Source organism: Biomphalaria glabrata, chromosome 1, assembly GCF_947242115.1.
Source record: "Biomphalaria glabrata chromosome 1, xgBioGlab47.1, whole genome shotgun sequence".
Classification (NCBI taxonomy): domain Eukaryota; kingdom Metazoa; phylum Mollusca; class Gastropoda; family Planorbidae; genus Biomphalaria; species Biomphalaria glabrata.
In genome coordinates, this window is record NC_074711.1 from 68,658,119 (window position 1) to 68,680,121 (window position 22,003).

At 36.3% G+C, this 22,003-nt stretch overlaps 1 protein-coding gene across 4 annotated transcripts in view; it reads right to left on the reverse strand.

Annotated features, from left to right (window-relative positions):
- LOC106072355 (kiSS-1 receptor-like) overlaps positions 1–22,003 on the reverse strand; it is a 184,674-nt gene that overhangs the window by 28,346 nt on the left and 134,325 nt on the right. For all 4 annotated transcript variants that reach the window (XM_056010554.1, XM_056010529.1, XM_056010539.1 and 1 more), the window contains 2 exons: positions 14,634–14,736; positions 13,526–13,645 (listed from right to left, as the gene is read on the reverse strand). In XM_056010554.1, the coding sequence (XP_055866529.1) occupies positions 13,526–13,645; positions 14,634–14,734 (221 nt within the window). In that variant the 5' untranslated portion in view covers positions 14,735–14,736. The remainder of the gene's footprint in view (positions 1–13,525; positions 13,646–14,633; positions 14,737–22,003) is intronic.

Sequence of the window (22,003 nt, forward strand, 5' to 3'; positions counted from 1 at the left end):
AGAAAGTATCAAGCAAGTATTATTTAATATTCCAGAAACCCGCTAGTGAGCCACAGGAACAAAGTTAAGAAACACAACAAGAACAAGAGTCAAGCAGCATATATAAAGTGAACCCCTGACAAAAACGTTTTTACAATTAAATTATATAGGCTGCATTAGCTGAACAAAATTATTGTCTTTTTTACAGTACCTCTATTCAGCTCATAACTACATGGAACCTGGGTGGGCTCAAAAACGTGGACACGGATCTTGAAAACGGCTCTAACAATTTCGCTAGAAATGTGACAGTTGCTGTACATTTTCGGAATAAGAATTACAAACTCATTGGACACACTCGACTTTGACCGTTAAAATTGATACCAACAAGGGAATTTAATCCTTCAGTATTCACAGATATGGCTAAATATGCAGGGCTTAGTCCCCGTAGATAATTTAACCAACTAGCTCTTATTCTTGTGTTGTCAGGTACAAGAAAATAACAGTGTACAATTTTAGCTTGATCCGAGATTGGGTGTTGGAGAAATAACGTTTTACAAACTTGTACTCAACGTCTACAAATAATGCATCGGATTTTTTGTGTTCCTCTTCAAAGTTTGAAACTATTTTGTGAGTTCATTGAAGTAGTATTTGATTTGGAACATCTTGCAACCTCTTATGTGTTCACATTCAACACAGTTCTGTCGTCAAATGTAAGACACTGATAGTGTCCTCCTAAGCCAAGTTATTATAAATTAGTCTTTTCATTGCTTTGAAATTTCATTAGACAAAATGTGAATAATCAAACCTTTCTCTTTTACACACTCACACACACACATGCATACGGTACATACATACATACATACGTACATACATACATACATACATACATACATACATACATACATACACACATACATATATACATACCATACATACACACAGACAATTAGCTCGTCAAAAACAGGTTGAAATATTTGACCAACCGAAAAGTCACAACAACAGAATAAATCAATTCCAATAATCGGATCTAATCACAAAAGATCGGGTTGTCAATGAAAAGAAAAAAGGCCAGTATGGGGATCGAATCCATGACATTTCGGTAAGCAGCGCAACTTCCAGCTTTCAACCAACTTTTTTCTTCCACGTTCCACATATGAATCTAAGATGAAGCAAGTAGTAGTCATGGAAAGAAACCAAGTATTTTAAGACGTAATGCATTGTAGTAAATCTGATGAAGTAAATCTGATGAAGTAAATCTGATGAAGTAAATCTGATGAAGTAAATCTGATGAAGTAAATCTGATGTAGTAAATCTGATGTAGTAAATCTGATGAAGTAAATCTGATGAAGTAAATCTGATGAAGTAAATCTAATAAAGTAAATCTGATGTAGTAAATCTGATGTAGTAAATCTGATGAAGTAAATCTGATGTAGTAAATCTGATGTAGTAAATCTGATGAAGTAAATCTGATGAAGTAAATCTGATGAAGTAAATCTGATGAAGTAAATCTGATGTAGTAAATCTAATAAAGTAAATCTGATGTAGTAAATCTGATGCAGTAAATCTGATGTAGTAAATCTGATGCAGTAAATCTGATGAAGTAAATCTGATGAAGTAAATCTGATGAAGTAAATCTAATGTAGTAAATCTGATGAAGTAAATCTAATAAAGTAAATCTGATGCAGTAAATCTGATGTAGTAAATCTGATGCAGTAAATCTGATGAAGTAAATCTGATGAAGTAAATCTGATGAAGTAAATCTAATGTAGTAAATCTGATGTAGTAAATCTAATAAAGTAAATCTGATGTAGTAAATCTAATAAAGTAAATCTGATGTAGTAAATCTGATGTAGTAAATCTGATGTAGTAAATCTGATGAAGTAAATCTAATAAAGTTAATCTGATGAAGTAAATCTGATGAAGTAAATCTGATGAAGTAAATCTAATGTAGTAAATCTGATGTAGTAAATCTAATAAAGTAAATCTGATGTAGTAAATCTGATGAAGTAAATCTGATGCAGTAAATCTGATGTAGTAAATCTGATGAAGTAAATCTAATAAAGTAAATCTGATGAAGTAAATCTGATGAAGTAAATCTGATGAAGTAAATCTAATGTAGTAAATCTGATGTAGTAAATCTAATAAAGTAAATCTGATGTAGTAAATCTGATGCAGTAAATCTGATGTAGTAAATCTGATGCAGTAAATCTGATGCAGTAAATCTGATGCAGTAAATCTGATGAAAGGACTCAACGAAAGGAAGGAGGCAATAATAGTCAATGCATTTATTTACAGCTATAAACAAATAGTTAGACATGGACTTCAGCTATCAACTAGTATCAAGTCACAGGAGGTAATGTCTTAAGTTCTACAAGTCCTATGTAACACTAGAACAGACTACCGACACTCTTCCCAGTGTTGCTCCAGGTCCTCCAAACAGGTCACTGTTGTCACGCAGGACGGCCCTTAGCCCCAACCAGTTCACTGGTGTCACGCAGGACGGTCCTTAGCCCCAACCAGTTCACTGGTGTCACGCAGGACGGCCCTTAGCCCCAACCAGTTCACTGGTGTCACGCAGGACGGCCCTTAGCCCCAGACAGTTCACTGGTGTCACGCAGGACGACCCTTAGCCCCAGACAGTTCAGACTCTCATAACCTGCAGATCCCTTCAGCATGGCCGAATCTTCAACAGTCCTTCCTGAAGAATCCACATGTCTTCTCCTACTCATGTAGAACAGTGCTCTAATGCGCACCATGTGTCGCTATAGAGGGGAGTTACAAAAGTATCAAACTGATTGGTACGCATTGTGAATAAGATTATACAGGTTGGTCATTGCTTTGAAATGGTTTGATGTTAGTCAACTAAATACCGAGAACAAGTATCCAATACAAGATCAACTCAATGTTTTCATGTTATAGTTCGAAAGATTCATACGTGAATACAATTTTATTTTAATGTTTCTTTCTCTTCACAAATATCTACAGGCATTGTGGAGAAAGAAAAAAAAAACTGAATAAGGTCAAACTATTTACCATTCATTCGATAGTTATGTAACAAGAAATTCAAAATAGAAATAGAAGAAAGATTTAGAAATTGAGTCTTGTGTTATGACGGACTTTGTATCAATGATAATATTCATCAAAACTCACTGAGTGTGGGCGGCCAGGGGGCACAATGCCTAGGAAAAAAAAGACGAACCGGAGGGGGGTGGGGAGGGTGATAGCACATATCTAGCCACGTGACTCCCACAAGTCATCTCAAGACTCCCGCCGAAATGAAGGGGAGGCTATACGGGAGATGATAGAACAGATTACTTGCCCTGATTAGCCATCAGAAAAAACGGTTGGAGAGGTCGTGTATAACCGGGCGAGGCAAGGGGAGACTACTCTATGGTTATGATAAGCTGTTGATATATATATATATGTGCTACTGTAACTACAGGACCAGAAACATTCCGAAAACATTGGTAGAAAAGTTGGCTGTGGAAAAATAAAACAAAGTTACAAAGACAGTTTGTGTGGAAACACAAACTCAAAATCGGCCCCCGAAGTGGTCCAACCAGGCAGATAAAAAGGCAGGTTTCAATGTTATCAGAATGAAATGCTATCAAAGTCAAATAACAGAAAATAATGTAGAAAAAAAAGTTAACAGATCTTGTGTGGTGCCCCAGCGGTCCAGCAGACCAAAGGGCAGGTAAAAGTGAATGTGAAGTTAGATGTGAACCTGGCTTAACCGATGTCTTATAATGAATATCTAATTGATCTAATTGTTTTGTAAAGGGCCAATCTCTTATTCCTCAAAAATAGAACATTTCAGTTTTAAAAAAAAAATTAAAAAATATTTTTTCTTTTTGTGGACCGCGGTCTAGTTCATGTAATAATATGAAAAACTACATATTAATTGTTGTTTTAAATTATGTCTGACTTATTTGCATAATAAATAGATTTTTTCTCTTTAAAAAAAATGTATAAACATTTTTTGTGTGTTAATATATTACTTAGTATAACAGAACTTACATAACTTAACAATACAAATATATAAAAAAAAAATTTTGACAAAAAATCTACAACCGTTAGCATAAATGTGTTTAAAATGTGATAGATATTTGTCTCCCCTAATGTGAACCTCACGTGTTTGTTGATATTAATAGTGAATAGTTGTAAAAGTGGTGTATTTTTATGAAAATACTTCTTACATAAGTGAGTTAAAAAATTAGATTTTTCGCTTTCAGAAAAGAAAAAAGAAGCATCAGAATTTTGAAAGGTCTAAAATATTGTGATGTCGGATTTTCACAATCTTTTCTTGTTTACGAGATCTAAATGGACGGACGGACACACGGAAGAACAGACGGACAGACAGGCCACACAAAACTAATAGCGTCTTTTCCTCTTTCGGGGGCCGCTAAAAACAAGCTAATGACCAATCGTAGTGAATAAAGTTGCACCAGTTTACATCTCGATCGTTACAAACTATGAAGTAACTCGATGGAATTGTCCCATTGTCTTTCTTCTTGTGATATAGGATCAATAATATGAAGTCGTGTGATAATCATGACTTTGAATTTCAAAGGTAATTGAAAAGGATGAATTTATTTAAAACCCATTTTCCCGAATAGGTTCTCAGTAATACCAGACCCATTGAATTTATTTTTAAAAAAGAGAGAAAGGTACAGTGTTGCTCAGCCTTTTAACGTGTGACACCCATCCAGACATAAAAAGTACGTTTGTGTTTCTCTCCAATGCCAGATATAAGATCTATGCGAGACTAATCGCAGGTCGAACCTGTGACATGGCAACAAACTATTGGTCTAAAGTGCCCACAGGTTGCGACGTCGCAGGTCAGTATTCAGGCCTACTGTAAGGATTAGTCTCGGTCTGAGAGAGCGCTACAAACTAGTGCAAACTCACCCTAGTGGAGTTTTTTCCCCCTCAATTTTTAGCTTTATTTTGGGAGTCAAAGGGCACTATGTAAAGAAAAAAAAGTACAATTAAAATTAAATTGACAATGGGTAGCGAAAGTCGATTCTAAAGTGTTAGAAACTTATCGCGAGTATCCTTGGAAAGACAATGTAAAATCGGTTTCCATTATCACAATTACTGGCCGTGGTGGCTAATTTGTAGATTGCTTTTCTGATGGAGATGAAGGTCTGCAATTCGAACTGGGGACTGGTTTTTATTGACTCTCAGAAAAGTTAAAGCGTTGCGCTGGCCACAGTGCACCATTGGCCAGAGAAACAAATTAAGAGCCTTAGCGAGCTGTAGAAATATATCGAAAGGCTGCAACAAAAAAATGTGACTGACACAAGCAGTCTCACCTCAGCATTATGTCTATTTAAACTTGCACAATTTATATGTCACCTCAGCATTATAACTATTTCAATGTGCACAATTTAAATGTCACCTCAGCATTATGTCTATTTCAATGTGCACAATTTATATGTCACCTCAGCATTATGTCTATTTAAACTTGTACAATTTAAATGTCACCTCAGCATTATGTCTATTTCAATGTGCACAATTTATATGTCACCTCAGCATTATGTCTATTTAAACTTGCACAATTTAAATGTCGACTCAGCATATTGAAATTGACTTAATTAACTTCAGATCTGCATTAGATTTCTTGACAGTGACATAATTAATGTTTCACGTCTGTCATAGTACCTTTTAAACTGAGACAATCGATGCTCTGCATCAGCATGTTTTGTCTTGAAACTCTCACAAATTAATGTCTCATGTCTGCATATTCTCTCTTAAATAGTTGAAAACAAAATTCGTAAAAACACCTAACTGGTTATATTTTGAGAACCCCAAAATAGGAAGACATTATTGATGAGAAAAAAGTATCTAGGAAAACGTTTAAGAGGAAAAAGAAAGTCAAAATCTCTAGGGACAGAACATCTGTGAGATTAAGGTTTAATTTCATCAGCTCAACAAAACCAACTTCATCTGTTCAAGCAAGGCTCGGAGAGTAATGTTGAAAGACTGCCTGTTCAGCTGGTTTCTACTTCATACTCGCTACTAGAATATAACATTTTATGAGAAGCAAGTGTCTTGTAGTTTAAGTTAGACACAGATCCGCAAAACAAAACAAAAATACTTTAAAAAAAAAAAACAAATTTTACATTATCAATTAGTTTGGAACAGTCATGTAAATAAATTTGTAATAGATCTAGACCAAAAACAAAATTCTGTGCCATTAGAAATTTTTTATCAATTGTTTTTGTTTAGCGCCATTTCATGTTTTTAACGTTCTTTATACGCTATGATCCTGTCCCTTGTCTGGACCAGTCGGAAATGGGTGAGGGAGAAAGAACAGGCTATCTGGGGGATCATTTTTTAAATGTATTTATTTAAAAAAAAAAGTGAACGACCTGAATTCGAACTCGTGGGCTTCTCAAGACAACACGGTAACCACTCTGCTAGCGAGGAGCGCATGAACATGTAGATTGTATAGTTATCTATTGTTTCTATTACATGTTTCTGTTCACTAAGCCTCAGATGACGACCTTTAAAGGGGACTATTTTAGCTTATTTCACCACTTCATTCAAGTACACTTTCTTTCCCTTGCTCGAGATACCAAACAAAATAATTACCAACATATAATAAGCTAACTGGTTGATTTATTTATTGATTCTTGTTTTGTCAGGTAAAAGAAATTGTGCAGCATTTCAGCATTATCCGATATGGGGAAGGGGGGGGGGGAACACCGTTTTCAAACTTTTTACCAGACAGACAGACAAACATCGTAAGCCGATATAAGCTTTGTAATGAAGTCCATTACTAATAAACGTCAGTAAATAGAATGAGGATGTTCACACAATGATAAGAAGTAATTGTAGAATGTTAACACTGCAGTCTAGCAGTTGCTAACTTGATTTCGTTAATGTTAATTAATTCAGTTTCTTATTTTAACATATATTATCTACGACACGTCGCTAAATAATTATGTCATTCATAATGTCACCATACAAATAACATCTAAAATCTAGGCACCATAACCTAATTACTCTCCAAATGAGAGAATCATAAATTATATATTTTCTTCTTTGTATTCTTTTTAGCGGCCCCGAAATGGGAAAAGACGCTATTAGTTTTGTGTGAAATGTCTGTCCGTCTGTCCGTCCGTCCGTCCCATTTAGATCTCGTAAACTAGAAAAGATAGTGAAAATTCGACATCATAATATTTTATCCATTCAAAGTTCTGATGCAACGGCTACTTTTTTCTTTTCTAATAGCGAAAAATCTCATTTTTAAAATCACTTAAAATCACTTATGCAAGCAGTTTTTTTTCATAAAAATACACCACTTTTACAACTATTCACTATTAATAGTAACAAACACGAGAGGCTCTTTAGTAAGGTGGATCACCATTGATCATATTTCCAACACATTTATGCAAATCGTTTTAGACCTTTTGTTAAATAAATATCTATTTTACATTTGTATTGATACGTTATGTAAGTTCAGTCTCTACAGCTACTACATGTACCCAAAAATAATGTTGTTTTTTTTTAAAGAGAAAAAATCTATTTACTATGCATATACGTTGGACATTTAAAACAACAATTAATAAGTAGATTTTCATATTATCCACTGAGCTTCACTATCACCTCTCAACCATAGAACAACTTTAAGGAATTTTTTTTTTTTTTTTTTTTTACGGAAATATTTTTTTTTCTTTTTTTGATGATTTGAATAAGAGATAGACCCTCTACAAAACAATAAGTTCAATTAGATATTCATCATAAGACATCAGTTAGGCCAGGCTCGCATTTAACATAACATTCACTTTCACCTATTCTTTTGTCTGCTGGACTGCTGGGGCACCACACAAGATCTGTCAACCTTCTTTCTCCATTCTTCTCTGTCATTTGTCTTTGATAGAATTAAATTCTGATGTTCTGAAAATATGCCTGGGTGGACCACTTCGGGGGACGATTTTGAGTTTGTGTAACCTTGTTTATATTTATATTTAGGCTATACTTCAAACGTTTAGTTCTCTGCGCGTTTGCTTATGTATTTGTTTTTGTTTCATTCAGTGGGCCTTTAGGGGTTGCGAATGGGGCGCCCTCTCCAGACCTGTTTCAAAACTACACAGTGTTAGTGAGTAGTTCATTTACTGTGATACGACGATGTCTACTTTTCTCATCCATAGGACTGGGGACTCAGCGGTTTAGTGACTCATCAAGTGGCTCCTGAGTCCAATGTGAGACAGGAATGTGAGACAAGAATGTAAGACAGGAATGTGAGACAGGAATGTGAGACAGGAATGTGAGACAGGAATATAGACAGGAATGTGAGACAGGAATGTGAGACAGGAATATAGACAGGAATATGAGACAGGAATATAGACAGGAATGTGAGACAGGAATGTGAGACAGGAATGTGAGACAGGAATGTGAGACAGGAATATAGACAGGAATGCTAGACAGGAATGCTAGACAGGAATGTGAGACAGGAATGTGAGACAGGAATATAGACAGGAATGCTAGACAGGAATGTGAGACAGGAATGTGAGACAGGAATATAGACAGGAATGCTAGACAGGAATGTGAGACAGGAATGTGAGACAGGAATATAGACAGGAATGCTAGACAGGAATGTGAGACAGGAACGTGAGACAGGAATGTGAGACAGGAATGTGAGACATGCACGTAAAGTGTGGTGGTTGAGTGGTAAAGCGTTTGACCTCTGAACTTTGGGGTCTCTGTCACACCTCCATCCCGATAAACCGTCAGCCATAGAAACTCTGGAGAAGAGGCTGTATTGTGCGCTTCCATTCAACTGTCCACTAAACTAAAAAAAGAAAGAGGCGATTGTCCAGTATCCTACAGAACGGACATAAATGGAGAAAGAGGAACTTTTTGCTATTTTGCTACATTTTGGCATCTATTTCTCAATTTCTAAGTAACATTTTATTTTCCTTTGGGGGGGGGGGGGGGGCATTTATGTTAAAACTTGGTTATAGACTGTATGTGTGTGTATGTGTGTGTGTGTTTGTGTGGTGTGTTTGTGTGTGTTTTCAAGATGATGATGAAGAAAGAGAGCATTGATTGTTAGTCTTGTAGAATGATGCAAGTTAATCGGTTCTATCATAATCTATGCTAAGAACGGGAGACGACCTAAGGAAGCGAGAGAGTAAGGATGAGTTGTTTTTTAGCGGCCCCCAAAAGGGGAAAAGACGCTATTAGTTTTGTGTGAAATGTCTGTCCATCTGTCCATCTGTTCGTCTGTCCGTCCGTCCCGTTTAGATCTCGTAAACTAGAAAAGATATTGAAAATCCGACATCACGATAGTTTAGACCATTCAAAGTTCTGATGCAACGGCTACTTTTTTTTTTATGAAAGCGAAAAATCTAATTTCTAAAATCAGTTATGCAAGCAGTTTTTTAAAGAGAAAAGGCTAATTAGTATGCATTATAAGTAAGACCTAATTTAAAACGAATAGTAATCTTTGTAAACTTCATTTTCCTCAACGTTTATTTACGTTAAGGAGATTTATTAATTTTTTTTATTTTACTTTTTTTGAGGATTCGAAAGAGGCGAGATGGCCCATAAAAGAGGCAAAGAAAAGAGGCATAAGGCCAAGGATTCCTATGATGATAAAGTTAAAATTGAATAGCGCAAATTCTGAGGTTTCCTTTTTTTTTAAAAAAGAGGATTCGAATAAGAGATTGAGCCTTTTCAAAACAATTACATCAATTAAAAGACTTCAGTTAGGCCAGGAAAGGCTCGGTAGCTGAGCGGTAAAGCGTTTGGCTTCCGAACCGGGGGCCCAGGGTTCGAATCCTGGTGAAGACTGGGATTTTCAAGTTTGGAATCCTTGGGCGCCTCTTAGTCCACCCAACTCTAATGGGTACCTGACATTAGTTGGGTAAAAGTAAAGGCGGTTGGTCGTTGTGCTGGCTACATGACACCCTCGCTAACCGTAGGCCACAAAAAAGATGAACTTTACATCATCTGCCCTATAGACCACAAGGTCTAAAAGGGGAACTAGTTAGGCCAGGTTCACATCTAACTTTGCATTCACTTGCACCTATCCTTTGATCTGCTGGGGCACTACACAAGATCTGTCCACCTTCTTTCTCCATTCTTATCTCTCATTTGTCTTTGATATAACTTCATTTGGATGTTCTTTCTGAAAATTTTGAAGCCTGCCTGGGTGGACCACTTCGGGGGCCGATTGTGAGTTTGTGTTTCCACACAAACTGTCTTTGTAACCTTGTATATAGTGAGTTAGATTTTTTTCAGTATCAGTTGATTTATTTGAAGTTGAATTGGTCTATATTGTAATGAAGGTTAGATCTAGTTTTGTCCACAAAGCAGTTAATTCAAGTTATTTCAAGTTCTATAGTTTAAATATCATTATACGCCTACATGGGTCTAGCAGTAATCTGGTGCTGTAAGTCAGAGATCGTCATCAACACTTCTGGACAGGTTCAATAACAAGTTCAATTCAAATCATTTCTCTCATTTCATTTAAATTTACTAATAAACAACACTTCAAAGATCCACAATGCGCTTTCAGAAAACCACAGTTTGAATTATTGACAATACCCAGGGCAGTAGACTCATGTATTCATACGATTGCTGTATCTCTAAGTCTGTAACAATCTATGTTGTTCACGCTATGCAAGTTGACATACAACATATTGTTATTTACTTAAGGCTGAGGTCATCTGCGTGAGACAGACCAATAGGTTTGGGTTCTGTGTCAATAGCGATGACTCTAATTTCTAAGCTATCACTCATTCCTATAGAAGGGGATGTAGGGCAGAGCTATATATATATATATATATATATATATATATATATATATATATATATATATATATATATATATATACATATATATAAAGGGGTAGATGAATGGTCAATAGATATTACATTTGTAATTACATTACAAATTATAACGGTCAAACTAGAGATTTCCCAGTATGGCCAACGCATTTGTAATTCTTTTCCCAACATACTGCAACTGTCAAATTTCTTGGAAAATTGTTAGAGCCGTTTTCGAGATCCTTGTCCAGATTTTGATCCCACCCAGGTTCTGGTATCTATGAGTTGAATAGAGTTAGTGTAAAAAGGCATAACCAACTGCATATAGGATATAATTATATACACGATTTCTTTCAAGGTTTTAAAAAGTATTTTTTGAATAAGGTGTAAATTACCTAAGGAGACCAAACCCTACATATTTAGCGCCTTATCTGTGAATGCCGAATGATTTTTTTTCCTTGTTTGTATCAAACAAAGAGAAAAGGTTTGAAAGAAATAACTTGGGCAAACTTTTAACTGGCCGACAGACAAATAGACAGACAGAAATACAGACAAACAGAGTGGGTTGATATAAGCTTTGTAAAAAAAAATACTTGAGGTAAATTCTAATACGGAGGTGTTGTTTTTTTCACTGTATATTCTTTCTTGTTAGTTTAGATAACAGCAAATAATTTTATTTCAACTATAATTTAATGAACTAGCCAAAGACTTCGCGACGTGTCGTTTAGGAAAACAGAATCAATTATCTCATTGTCAATTGACATGTTGACATTAACATTGATCACGTGATCCTAATCAAACAGTGCATTTATCCCAATCTATTCTTGTTTCTCTCTCTACCTCTCCACACAACCGGCAGCACCATCCTTTACGCCTGTCTTTCTAAATAAACGACTTCCCGTCCACCACAAATTTTTTTTCCTTTTCCCTGCAATTAGTGAAGACCTGACGTCCTTAGTGTCGGAATGTGCCTGGTCCTGAGATCCAGTTATCATGAGTTCAACCATCAGCCAATATTTGCCTGGCGTCATCAGACGTCAAGAAGGCCGATAATGATGGCGGAGATGACGACACTGAAGGATGTTAGAAAAACACGAGAGGAGAGGGGAGGGGGTGTTGTAAGGAAGCCCAAATTCTGCATTTAGATTGTCAAATCACGAGCCTAACACAGAGGTTCATTCTATTCTAGACATATTACTGACAGGTATCTGCCTTCACATGTTTGATCTTCTTATGCAGGAACATTCCCAAGTCAGTGATAACTGAAGTTAGACCCAAGTTGTTAGTAGCCGTGATGCATTTCTCTAGCTCTGATCACTTTTAAATCTCTTTTTTTTTTCAGATAACTTTTTTTTTTCAGTTCCAAATGATTTCTATCTACAAACTTTCTGCACTCGATAAGTTAAGAAATTTAAAAAAAATAATTTTGCATTATCTCTAGATTCCAAAAGATCATAATGGATTAAATCCAGAGGCAATAAAAACAATGTAGTCGGTAGACAATGTCAGATGGGACAAAATATGTGGGGGTGTTATGGAGTGTGTGAGTGTGTTTCTTAGGTGACGGCGAGGAGAGCTTAAGCGATTGGTTGGTCGCTGTACAGAGTAGAATGATGAAATATGAGCGGATCTGTCATAATTCATGCTTAGAACGGCAGACTATCTAGAGACATGAAAGAGTCAAGACGTGTTTTTTGGTGTGAGATTTTGTTTAAATATCAGTTTAGATCATTGCTTTTAGCTCTATATCTCATTCCAAGTTAAATCTGTGAATATTGTTATAAATGTTATGTTGAGTTTTTGTTGACAAGGGAAGTTTGCTCAAGTTATTTAAGTTTATTTATTGAATGTATAATACGCCTACATGGGTTCAGTTGTACTTGCTGTTTCGAGCTACAAGCAAACGACCGACCAACAACAGGGGCTATGGCTGTATATGTATTTTCAAGTTCAATACTGCACTTTTATCTTAATCTTCGGGCTCGTATTCATATGTCATATATACTATTGTCAACAAGACAAATCTGCAGCAACAAATGTGTGTACTGCAGATGTATGAACAAGCGTTGAAACGTGGTAATGAGCTTGAATGAGACGCGATGTATGTTAATTAACTTGAATATTTGGCTATTATCAAAACAGATTAACATTAACAAGGCTACATTAATTGGAGTAGTTTACAATTTTACGAAGATATGTTATTATATATCAATACTGTGGTATTGAGTTTGTTGTTTCTATATTAAGATCAGTAGAATTTTTTAAAAGTATATCACAACAGTTTTAAAAAATTTAAAATAATACCATCACTATATGACTTTAGTGTTTTTATATTTGGAAATTCAGTTTTAGTTAATGATAATTCCTTTTAACTAAAAACCAAGGGGATGATATGATGCGTATTCACATCTAAATGGCCACTTAAAATATTAGATTTATGGAACGGATCTTAAATGTCTAAAGGGTTCAAAGGGCTCGATTGGGGATAAAAAGTTCATTTACATAGGTCATCGAACTGACCGGTGAGCTCATGCTGCCACAGAGCACGTCCACACTTATTAGAGTTACATGGGCTCACAAACATCTTCACATTTGAAGCTCATTTGGAGCAGAGTTACTTTCAAAAGTAGGAAATTTGAAACGCCCGGAAGGCAAAGTTCATTTGCCACACAGTGGCGTACGGCACAAGATGGCACTCTCTTGGTTAAATGACACTACTAATTATCAGACGAGGCAAGTCAATCCAACTTCAGTGAGTACTCACCTAGACATAGTTCGGCCGCCATGTTTACACATGGTAAAGACAACGATGATGTTGCCAAGGACGCCAATTAAAACTATAATGGACCAGACGGCAGGGACGAGAACCTTGTAAGCGAATGAGCTGAAATAAAAAAAAAACAGCATTATCTTATCTTGAAACCAAAATATATTTAACGAAGATCGTGTCTTCTCTGATAATTAGTAAAACAAATTTCATTGGCCAGACAGGAATTATGCTGACAGCACTTAACTTCCGTTACTAGTAGACTTTTGTTGTTTTTTAAAGGTCGTATATAACACAGAAAGCCATTCTTATGGAGGCGGACCAGTCGCACTCAACATTAGATCTATTTGAAAATGATTTCATGTCAGATGCCTTTTTTTATTTTTTTAAAATTACATTTCAATTTGTAAAAATGTCCACTGACTCAACACTGATATTACTGTTTAGCGTTACAGTTTTTTTTTCCAACAGTTAAAATAAATTCACTTTCACTCTTCAAACAATAAAAGTCCCAGAATAAGTTCCATAGAATTAATAAAGTAACAGGATGGCTGTCCGGTCGTCCGGTATGCGCGATGAACTGTCGTTCGGTTGTCTCGATGGTCCCGGGTTCAAACCCTGCCCACTTCCCTCCTCCATCGTCCTGCGTGAGGTTTGGACTCGGATGTAGATTGTCTTCAACTCTGGAGAAATATCCGAAACATTTACAAACAAACATCTGTGTGAGCCTTCCTAAATTAGGTTTACTAAAGTATATTTTTTTTTTTACTAAAATAGGTTTACTAAAGTATTATTTTTTACTAAATTAGGTTTACTAAAGTATTATTTTTTTCTAAATTAGGTTTACTAAAGTATTATTTTTTACTAAATTAGGTTTACTAAAGTATTATTTTTTACTAAATTAGGTTTACTAAAGTATTATTTTTTACTAAATTAGGTTTACTAAAGTATTATTTTTTACTAAATTAGTTTTACTAAAGTATTTTTTTTCAAAGTAGGTTAGTAAAGTATTTTTTTTTACTTAATTAGGTTTATTAAAGTGTTTACTAAAGCATGCAGTTAATACTTGGGCTATAACAGTTCTAACAAATAACAAGCTACTTACTCAAATGTATCTGGCTGGGAGTGATTCGTTCTGTTTGATGGCGCTATGGCATCGGTCAGACCTGACAGTCCGGTTGTGGTCACTTGAAAACTGTAGGCCATTTCTGAAAAAGAAAAAAAATGAGATCTTGTTACTTAAAGTTAGTCACCTCATCTGTCCACGTGACTGTAACACAAATATTCAAACTGTTTCCGGTCAGCAGCTGTTCTTAACAGGCTATCAAGAGAGCGGTCTGTCCATCAGCTGTTATTAACAGGCTATCAAGAGAGCGGTCTGTCCATCAGCTGTTATTAACATGCTATCAAGAGAGCGGTCTGTCCATCAGCTGTTATTAACATGCTATCAAGAGAGCGGTCTGTCCATCAGCTGTTATTAACAGGCTATCAAGAGAGCGGTCTGTCCATCAGCTGTTCTTAACAGGCTATCAAGAGAGCGGTCTGTCCATCAGCTGTTCTTAACAGGCTATCAAGAGAGCGGTCTGTCCATCAGCTGTTATTAACATGCTATCAAGAGAGCGGTCTGTCCATCAGCTGTTATTAACATGCTATCAAGAGAGCGGTCTGTCCATCAGCTGTTATTAACAGGCTATCAAGAGAGCGGTCTGTCCATCAGCTGTTCTTAACAGGCTATCAAGAGAGCGGTCTGTCCATCAGCTGTTATTAACATGCTATCAAGAGAGCGGTCTGTCCATCAGCTGTTCTTAACAGGCTATCAAGAGAGCGGTCTGTCCATCAGCTGTTCTTAACAGGCTATCAAGAGAGCGGTCTGTCCATCAGCTGTTATTAACAGGCTATCAAGAGAGCGGTCTGTCCATCAGCTGTTCTTAACAATGCTATCAAGAGAGCGGTCTGTCCATCAGCTGTTCTTAACAATGCTATCAAGAGAGCGGTCTGTCCATCAGCTGTTATTAACAGGCTATCAAGAGAGCGGTCTGTCCATCAGCTGTTCTTAACAGGCTATCAAGAGAGCGGTCTGTCCATCAGCTGTTCTTAACAATGCTATCAAGAGAGCGGTCTGTCCATCAGCTGTTCTTAACAATGCTATCAAGAGAGCGGTCTGTCCATCAGCTGTTCTTAACAATGCTATCAAGAGAGCGGTCTGTCCATCAGCTGTTCTTAACAATGCTATCAAGAGAGCGGTCTGTCCATCAGCTGTTCTTAACAATGCTATCAAGAGAGCGGTCTGTCCATTCCTTTACGTTGTGCGGCCGGCTTTTCTTTGGACGACCTTTTCTTCATGTACCTTCTATTGTACATTGAAAGACTTTTGACAGTGAGTCATGTCTTACAATTATGAGGAGTTTTGCCAGCCAGAGTGTTGACTTGTACAAATACAAGCCTATTGGTCTTTTTTCCCTAGTATCTGATACCCAGCTTTTTTCCTGTAGCATTTACTCTCAAAATCTTAATTCATGCTCATAATTCAGTTTTCAATTTCCACCACCATATAAGGGCACGTAGACCACTAACGGAGACCACTAACGGAGACCACTAACGGAGACCACAAACGGAGAACACTAACGGACACCACTAACTTAGACCACTAAATGGAGACCACCGTTAGAGACTACTAACGGAGACCACCATTGGAGACCACTAACTTAGACCACTAACTTAGACCACTAACGGAAACTACTAACGGATCATAAATTTTACATTTAATTTACATTTACGTTAAATTTACATTTTTTTAAAATCAGCTTTACATAAAAAAAAATAAAACAGTGAAAAAAGAAACAAGGAGAGAAAGCAATATAGGTAAATGTGGTGACGATATAATGGAATCTAAAGAAAAATGTAAGAAAATAAAAAGAGTAAGATTGTGAGAGATTTAGAAGTAAGTTGACAAAATTAGTTGCGACAATGAATCTAGATCGATGTTACCAACTAAATATTAAACATTGCTTCTTACAACATGTTTAGAGATTTAATTTTCTGCAGCGACTCAACATTGTACAATGACTACATGCTTAGACATTTGATTCTGCAGCGACTCAACAGTAAACAATGACTATAAGCTTTTAAGATAGTTGGCTTTCAACAGTCTTTGGTCAACATCAAATCACAGTTTAATCTCAAAGTTTCATTGATGAACAGTGGATCACGGGAAGATAAGAAGTACTAGAAAGTGTGGACATTAGTTTAGTGCTGTTGACCAACACCTAAGTGGACTAATTTGTTCAGGTAATGCTCTACAAACCTTATAGTGAAATAGTACGATTTTTTAAAACCGCTATTTACCAGTGAACTCAGACAAGTTCACCCACATCGGTGTGTCGTTATTTGAAGTGATCGAGTAGAATACATCTCGTATAATTGCGTTTAATTGATATTGCAGACTCACGGGTTTCCCTTACCTATAGACATTTAAAAAGCTACTTCAGTTTGTCAACAAGGCAACATTTACAATTACACGTGCAGAGCGCGAGGCAAAGTGATGTTTGAGAGATCGCTTAGTGTCTAATTTGAAGAGATCGATACTAGTCATTAAGGGAATCGATACACCCAGCGCTATATTAGACGCGTAACAACACACGATTACTTGAACGAATTCGATGAGCACGCAGCAAGAAAGTTACAATGCTGGACAAAGGAAGCTAAGAAGTATTAACTTTGTCTACGTCTGCTCTATAGACGAACTTAATGCTGGTATTTAGATTATCAAATAGAGAATATTGACGCTATGATTTATAACACTGTTTAAAAAAAATGGACCACTTTCAGACCGCGCTATCTGTAGGGCTGCATGGGGAACACACAATTTGATGAATAGTTGTAAGCCAGTGTTTCCTCAAAACCTAGTGGCCTGAATAGTTGTAAGCCAGTGTTTCCCCAAAACCTAGTGGCCTGAATAGTTGTAAGCCAGTGTTTCCTCAAAACCTAGTGGCCTGAATAGTTGTAAGCCAGTGTTTCCTCAAAACCTAGTGGCCTGAATAGTTGTAAGCCAGTGTTTCCTCAAAACCTAGTGGCCTGAATAGTTGTAAGCCAGTGTTTCCTCAAAACCTAGTGGCCTGAATAGTTGTAAGCCAGTGTTTCCCCAAAACCTAGTGGCCTGAATAGTTGTAAGCCAGTGTTTCCTCAAAACCTAGTGGCCTGAATAGTTGTAAGCCAGTGTTTCCTCAAAACCTAGTGGCCTGAATAGTTGTAAGCCAGTGTTTCCCCAAAACCTAGTGGCCTGAATAGTTGTAAGCCAGTGTTTCCTCAAAACCTAGTGGCCTGAATAGTTGTAAGCCAGTGTTTCCTCAAAACCTAGTGGCCTGAATAGTTGTAAGCCAGTGTTTCCTCAAAACCTAGTGGCCTGAATAGTTGTAAGCCAGTGTTTCCCCAAAACCTAGTGGCCTGAATAGTTGTAAGCCAGTGTTTCCTCAAAACCTAGTGGCCTGAATAGTTGTAAGCCAGTGTTTCCCCAAAACCTAGTGGCCTGAATAGTTGTAAGCCAGTGTTTCCTCAAAACCTAGTGGCCTGAATAGTTGTAAGCCAGTGTTTCCTCAAAACCTAGTGGCCTGAATAGTTGTAAGCCAGTGTTTCCTCAAAACCTAGTGGCCTGAATAGTTGTAAGCCAGTGTTTCCTCAAAACCTAGTGGCCTGAATAGTTGTAAGCCAGTGTTTCCTCAAAACCTAGTGGCCTGAATAGTTGTAAGCCAGTGTTTCCTCAAAACCTAGTGGCCTGAATAGTTGTAAGCCAGTGTTTCCTCAAAACCTAGTGGCCTGAATAGTTGTAAGCCAGTGTTTCCTCAAAACCTAGTGGCCTGAATAGTTGTAAGCCAGTGTTTCCTCAAAACCTAGTGGCCTGAATAGTTGTAAGCCAGTGTTTCCTCAAAACCTAGTGGCCTGAATAGTTGTAAGCCAGTGTTTCCTCAAAACCTAGTGGCCTGAATAGTTGTAAGCCAGTGTTTCCCCAAAACCTAGTGGCCAGAATAGTTGTAAGCCAGTTTTTCCCCAAAACCTAGTGGCCAGAATAGTTGCTCTACGAACTACTTGGATAATTAACTAGTAGGCCATCACGTAAATTAATCTCTCTAATCTCTCTAATCTCTCTAATCTCTCTAAAAAACAAGCAAAGTGTTCCGCTAAATACTCAGAATGTGCAAAGTGTTCCGCTAAATACTCAGAATGTGCAAAGTGTTCCGCTAAATACTCAGAATGTGCAAAGTGTTCCGCTAAATACTCAGAATGTGCAAAGTGTTCCGCTAAATACTCAGAATGTGCAAAGTGTTCCGCTAAATACTCAGAATGTGCAAAGTGTTCCGCTAAATACTCAGAATGTGCAAAGTGTTCCGCTAAATACTCAGAATGTGCAAAGTGTTCCGCTAAATACTCAGAATGTGCAAAGTGTTCCGCTAAATACTCAGAATGTGCAAAGTGTTCCGCTAAATACTCAGAATGTGCGAAGTGTTCCGTTAAGGAAAAAGTTTGGGAAACACTGTAATGTGCGTCGGCAGAAGGTGTCTAAGTTTGTACTTTATTGATCTCTGAAACGAAGAGAGTGCCTTTAAATATTCCAAGGTTTTAGAATTGTTGTTATTTATCATGTGTGTGTGTTTGTGGGGGTGATTACTTCCGCTTCTCTACTCTTCCTTTCTCTTCCTATCCATCCTTTAAATACCACGTCGATATGTTTTATACAAAGTAAACACAAATTATCTAAACATGATAAATGAAGATCTGGAAACTTGATTTGAATAAGCTATTTTAAAATTCTAATTTTGGAACATTTATAAATAATTGTTTTCACTGATTATTAGATAGCAGATGGATTAATTGAAGACGCAGGTCTGGTTTCACTACATCTCAATCCACAATAAAAGGAATACTGTGAATATTTTTGTTCTGTTTTATTTCGCCCTAAAGCTTCTTATCTAGATATGTTCATGATTTCGAAGTTTTCTCCCACAAGGTTGAGTTAATTTCACCTCCTGATTTACTATAAGTGATTGGTATCTAACTTATAGACAAATAGAATAAATTGTTGTTCCCAACCATGAAAGTGGCCACAAAGAATGTCATTAAATTTGTCATTGTATTTTATCATTTGATTAGTCCACGAGAAAAAATAATATGAACTTGTACCAAAAACTTGAAATTTAAATTGTGAGTATAATCGTTATTTTTACAAAGCTTATATCAACTCTGTCTGTCTGTTTGTCTGTCTGTCTGTCTGTTTGGCCAAAAGTTTGTACACATTATTTCTCCGACACCCAATCTCGGATCAAGCTGAAATTTTGTACAATTCTTTCTTTCTTTTACCTGACAACACAAGAATCAATTTTGAAAATTAACCCTATAGTTGATTAACTATTGGTAATAAATAATTATATTTGTGTCTCAAACAAGACAAGAAATTGTACTTGACTGAAGTGGTGGTATAAGCTGAATAAGTTCCCTTTCTAGCTTGCCATCTCAGGCTTAGTGAACACAAACAGGAACAATAAACAGATAGCTAGACAATATTTGCAGGTTTATACTCTTCACTAGTAGAATGGCTACCTGCGTTGGCTTGTGTAGCCTGAGAAAGGTTTAGCCCACAAGTTCAAATTCAGGTCGTTCCTTTTTTTTTAAATACACATTTAAAAAGCGATCACCCAGATATCTAGCTCTTTCTCCGTCAGCCCTTTTGAAAATGGTACAGACAAGTGATAGGATCATGGCGTAGTACGAAAGCTAGAAGCTTGGGATTGCGCTAAACAAAAAAAAACAGTTGGTAAAAAAATATTTCTAATCACACAGATTTATTATTGTAAGTCTAGATCTATTACAAATTTAATTACACGACTAATCCAAACTAATTGATACAATTAATATAAGCTTTTTAATAAAATATACGAAGTTTTATCAAAGAAGGACCAACGTTGGATTGATAGATGACATCTGGATCTGCATCTGGAATGCTGCACCCGACACCAAGACAAGCCCTATGCAATATTTATATATATATATCTATTTATATATCTATATATATATATATATATATATATATATATATATATATATATATATATATAGATATATATATATATAATAAATATATATATATATATATATATATATATATATATATATATATATATATATATATATATATATATATATATATATATATATAATAAATATTTATATATATATATATATATATATATATAATAAATAAATATATATATATATATATATAGCCTATATATATATATATATATACATGGGCGTATATATATATATATATATACATGAACCCCAACACCCCCCCCCACCCCCGAAATGAAATCCCCCCCTGGGGGGGGGGGAAACGGAATTCAGTGACTGATTTTTTGCTTTCATTTCGTTTATTTTAAGTGAGATTTTAATACTAAATCATCACTTACCACAGAACAGCCTAGGGGGTTTTGAGTTAAAAGAAACCCTATCAGGGGGTTTTGAGATAAAAATCCCTCTACCAGGGGGTTAAGAGTTTAAAACCCCCTACCAGGTGTTCTGAGTTTAAAACCCCCTACAGGGGTTTTGAGTTTAAACCCCCCTACCAGGGGTTTTGCAGTTAAATCCCCCTCTTCTATAAACAAAACTAAAAAAAAATGCAAACGACAATCCCCAAATTCCAAAAAAAAAAAAAAACAGGTAAGGAAGATTTTGACTTTAAAACCGCATCCAAAAATTACGATAAACCCCCTCTCAATATAAAAAAAAGCAAATTACACACTCAAAATTCTATGAGCGTAGCCAAAGGGGTTTTGAGTTAAAAAAAACCCTGCCAGCGGGGTTTGAAGCTGAAAATTACCTCTTCAATATTAAAAAAAAAGCTAAATACTCACTCAAAATGCTATGAGTGTAGTTTAAGGGTTTTGATGCTAAAAAATACCTCTTCAATATAAAAAAAGCAAATTACACTAACATTCTTTGAGCGTAGCTAAGCTAATTAGGTGTTTTGAGTTTAAAACCACCTCCAGATGGCTTTTTTTAAAATTTAAAACCCCTCAAGATGGTTTTGAGTTTAAAATTCCCCTACAGAGCGTTTTGAGTTGAGTCAGTAAGAATAGCACATTAGGTTTTTGAAATAAAACTTTTTAATAGCAAGATAATGCACTGTAGATACCTCAGAATATGCATTTTGTTGGCTTTCAATACCAGAAATAGTGCTCGGCGGTGGGACTTCGCCCCGCGTTAGGGGAGCTCACAGCACTCCCCCAGACCCCGTTGCTGGCAAGGGTTGGGAGTCTACAAGTTTTCCACTAACTCCAGGAAGAACCTATTCTAGGGCACAATAAACGTCTTCCGAAAGGGTCAGAATTTAATAAAGATTAATTATGTACACACACACACACACACATATTTTTTTTTCCGCCGGGGGGAGGGGGAACATAGATATAGATATATAATAGATAA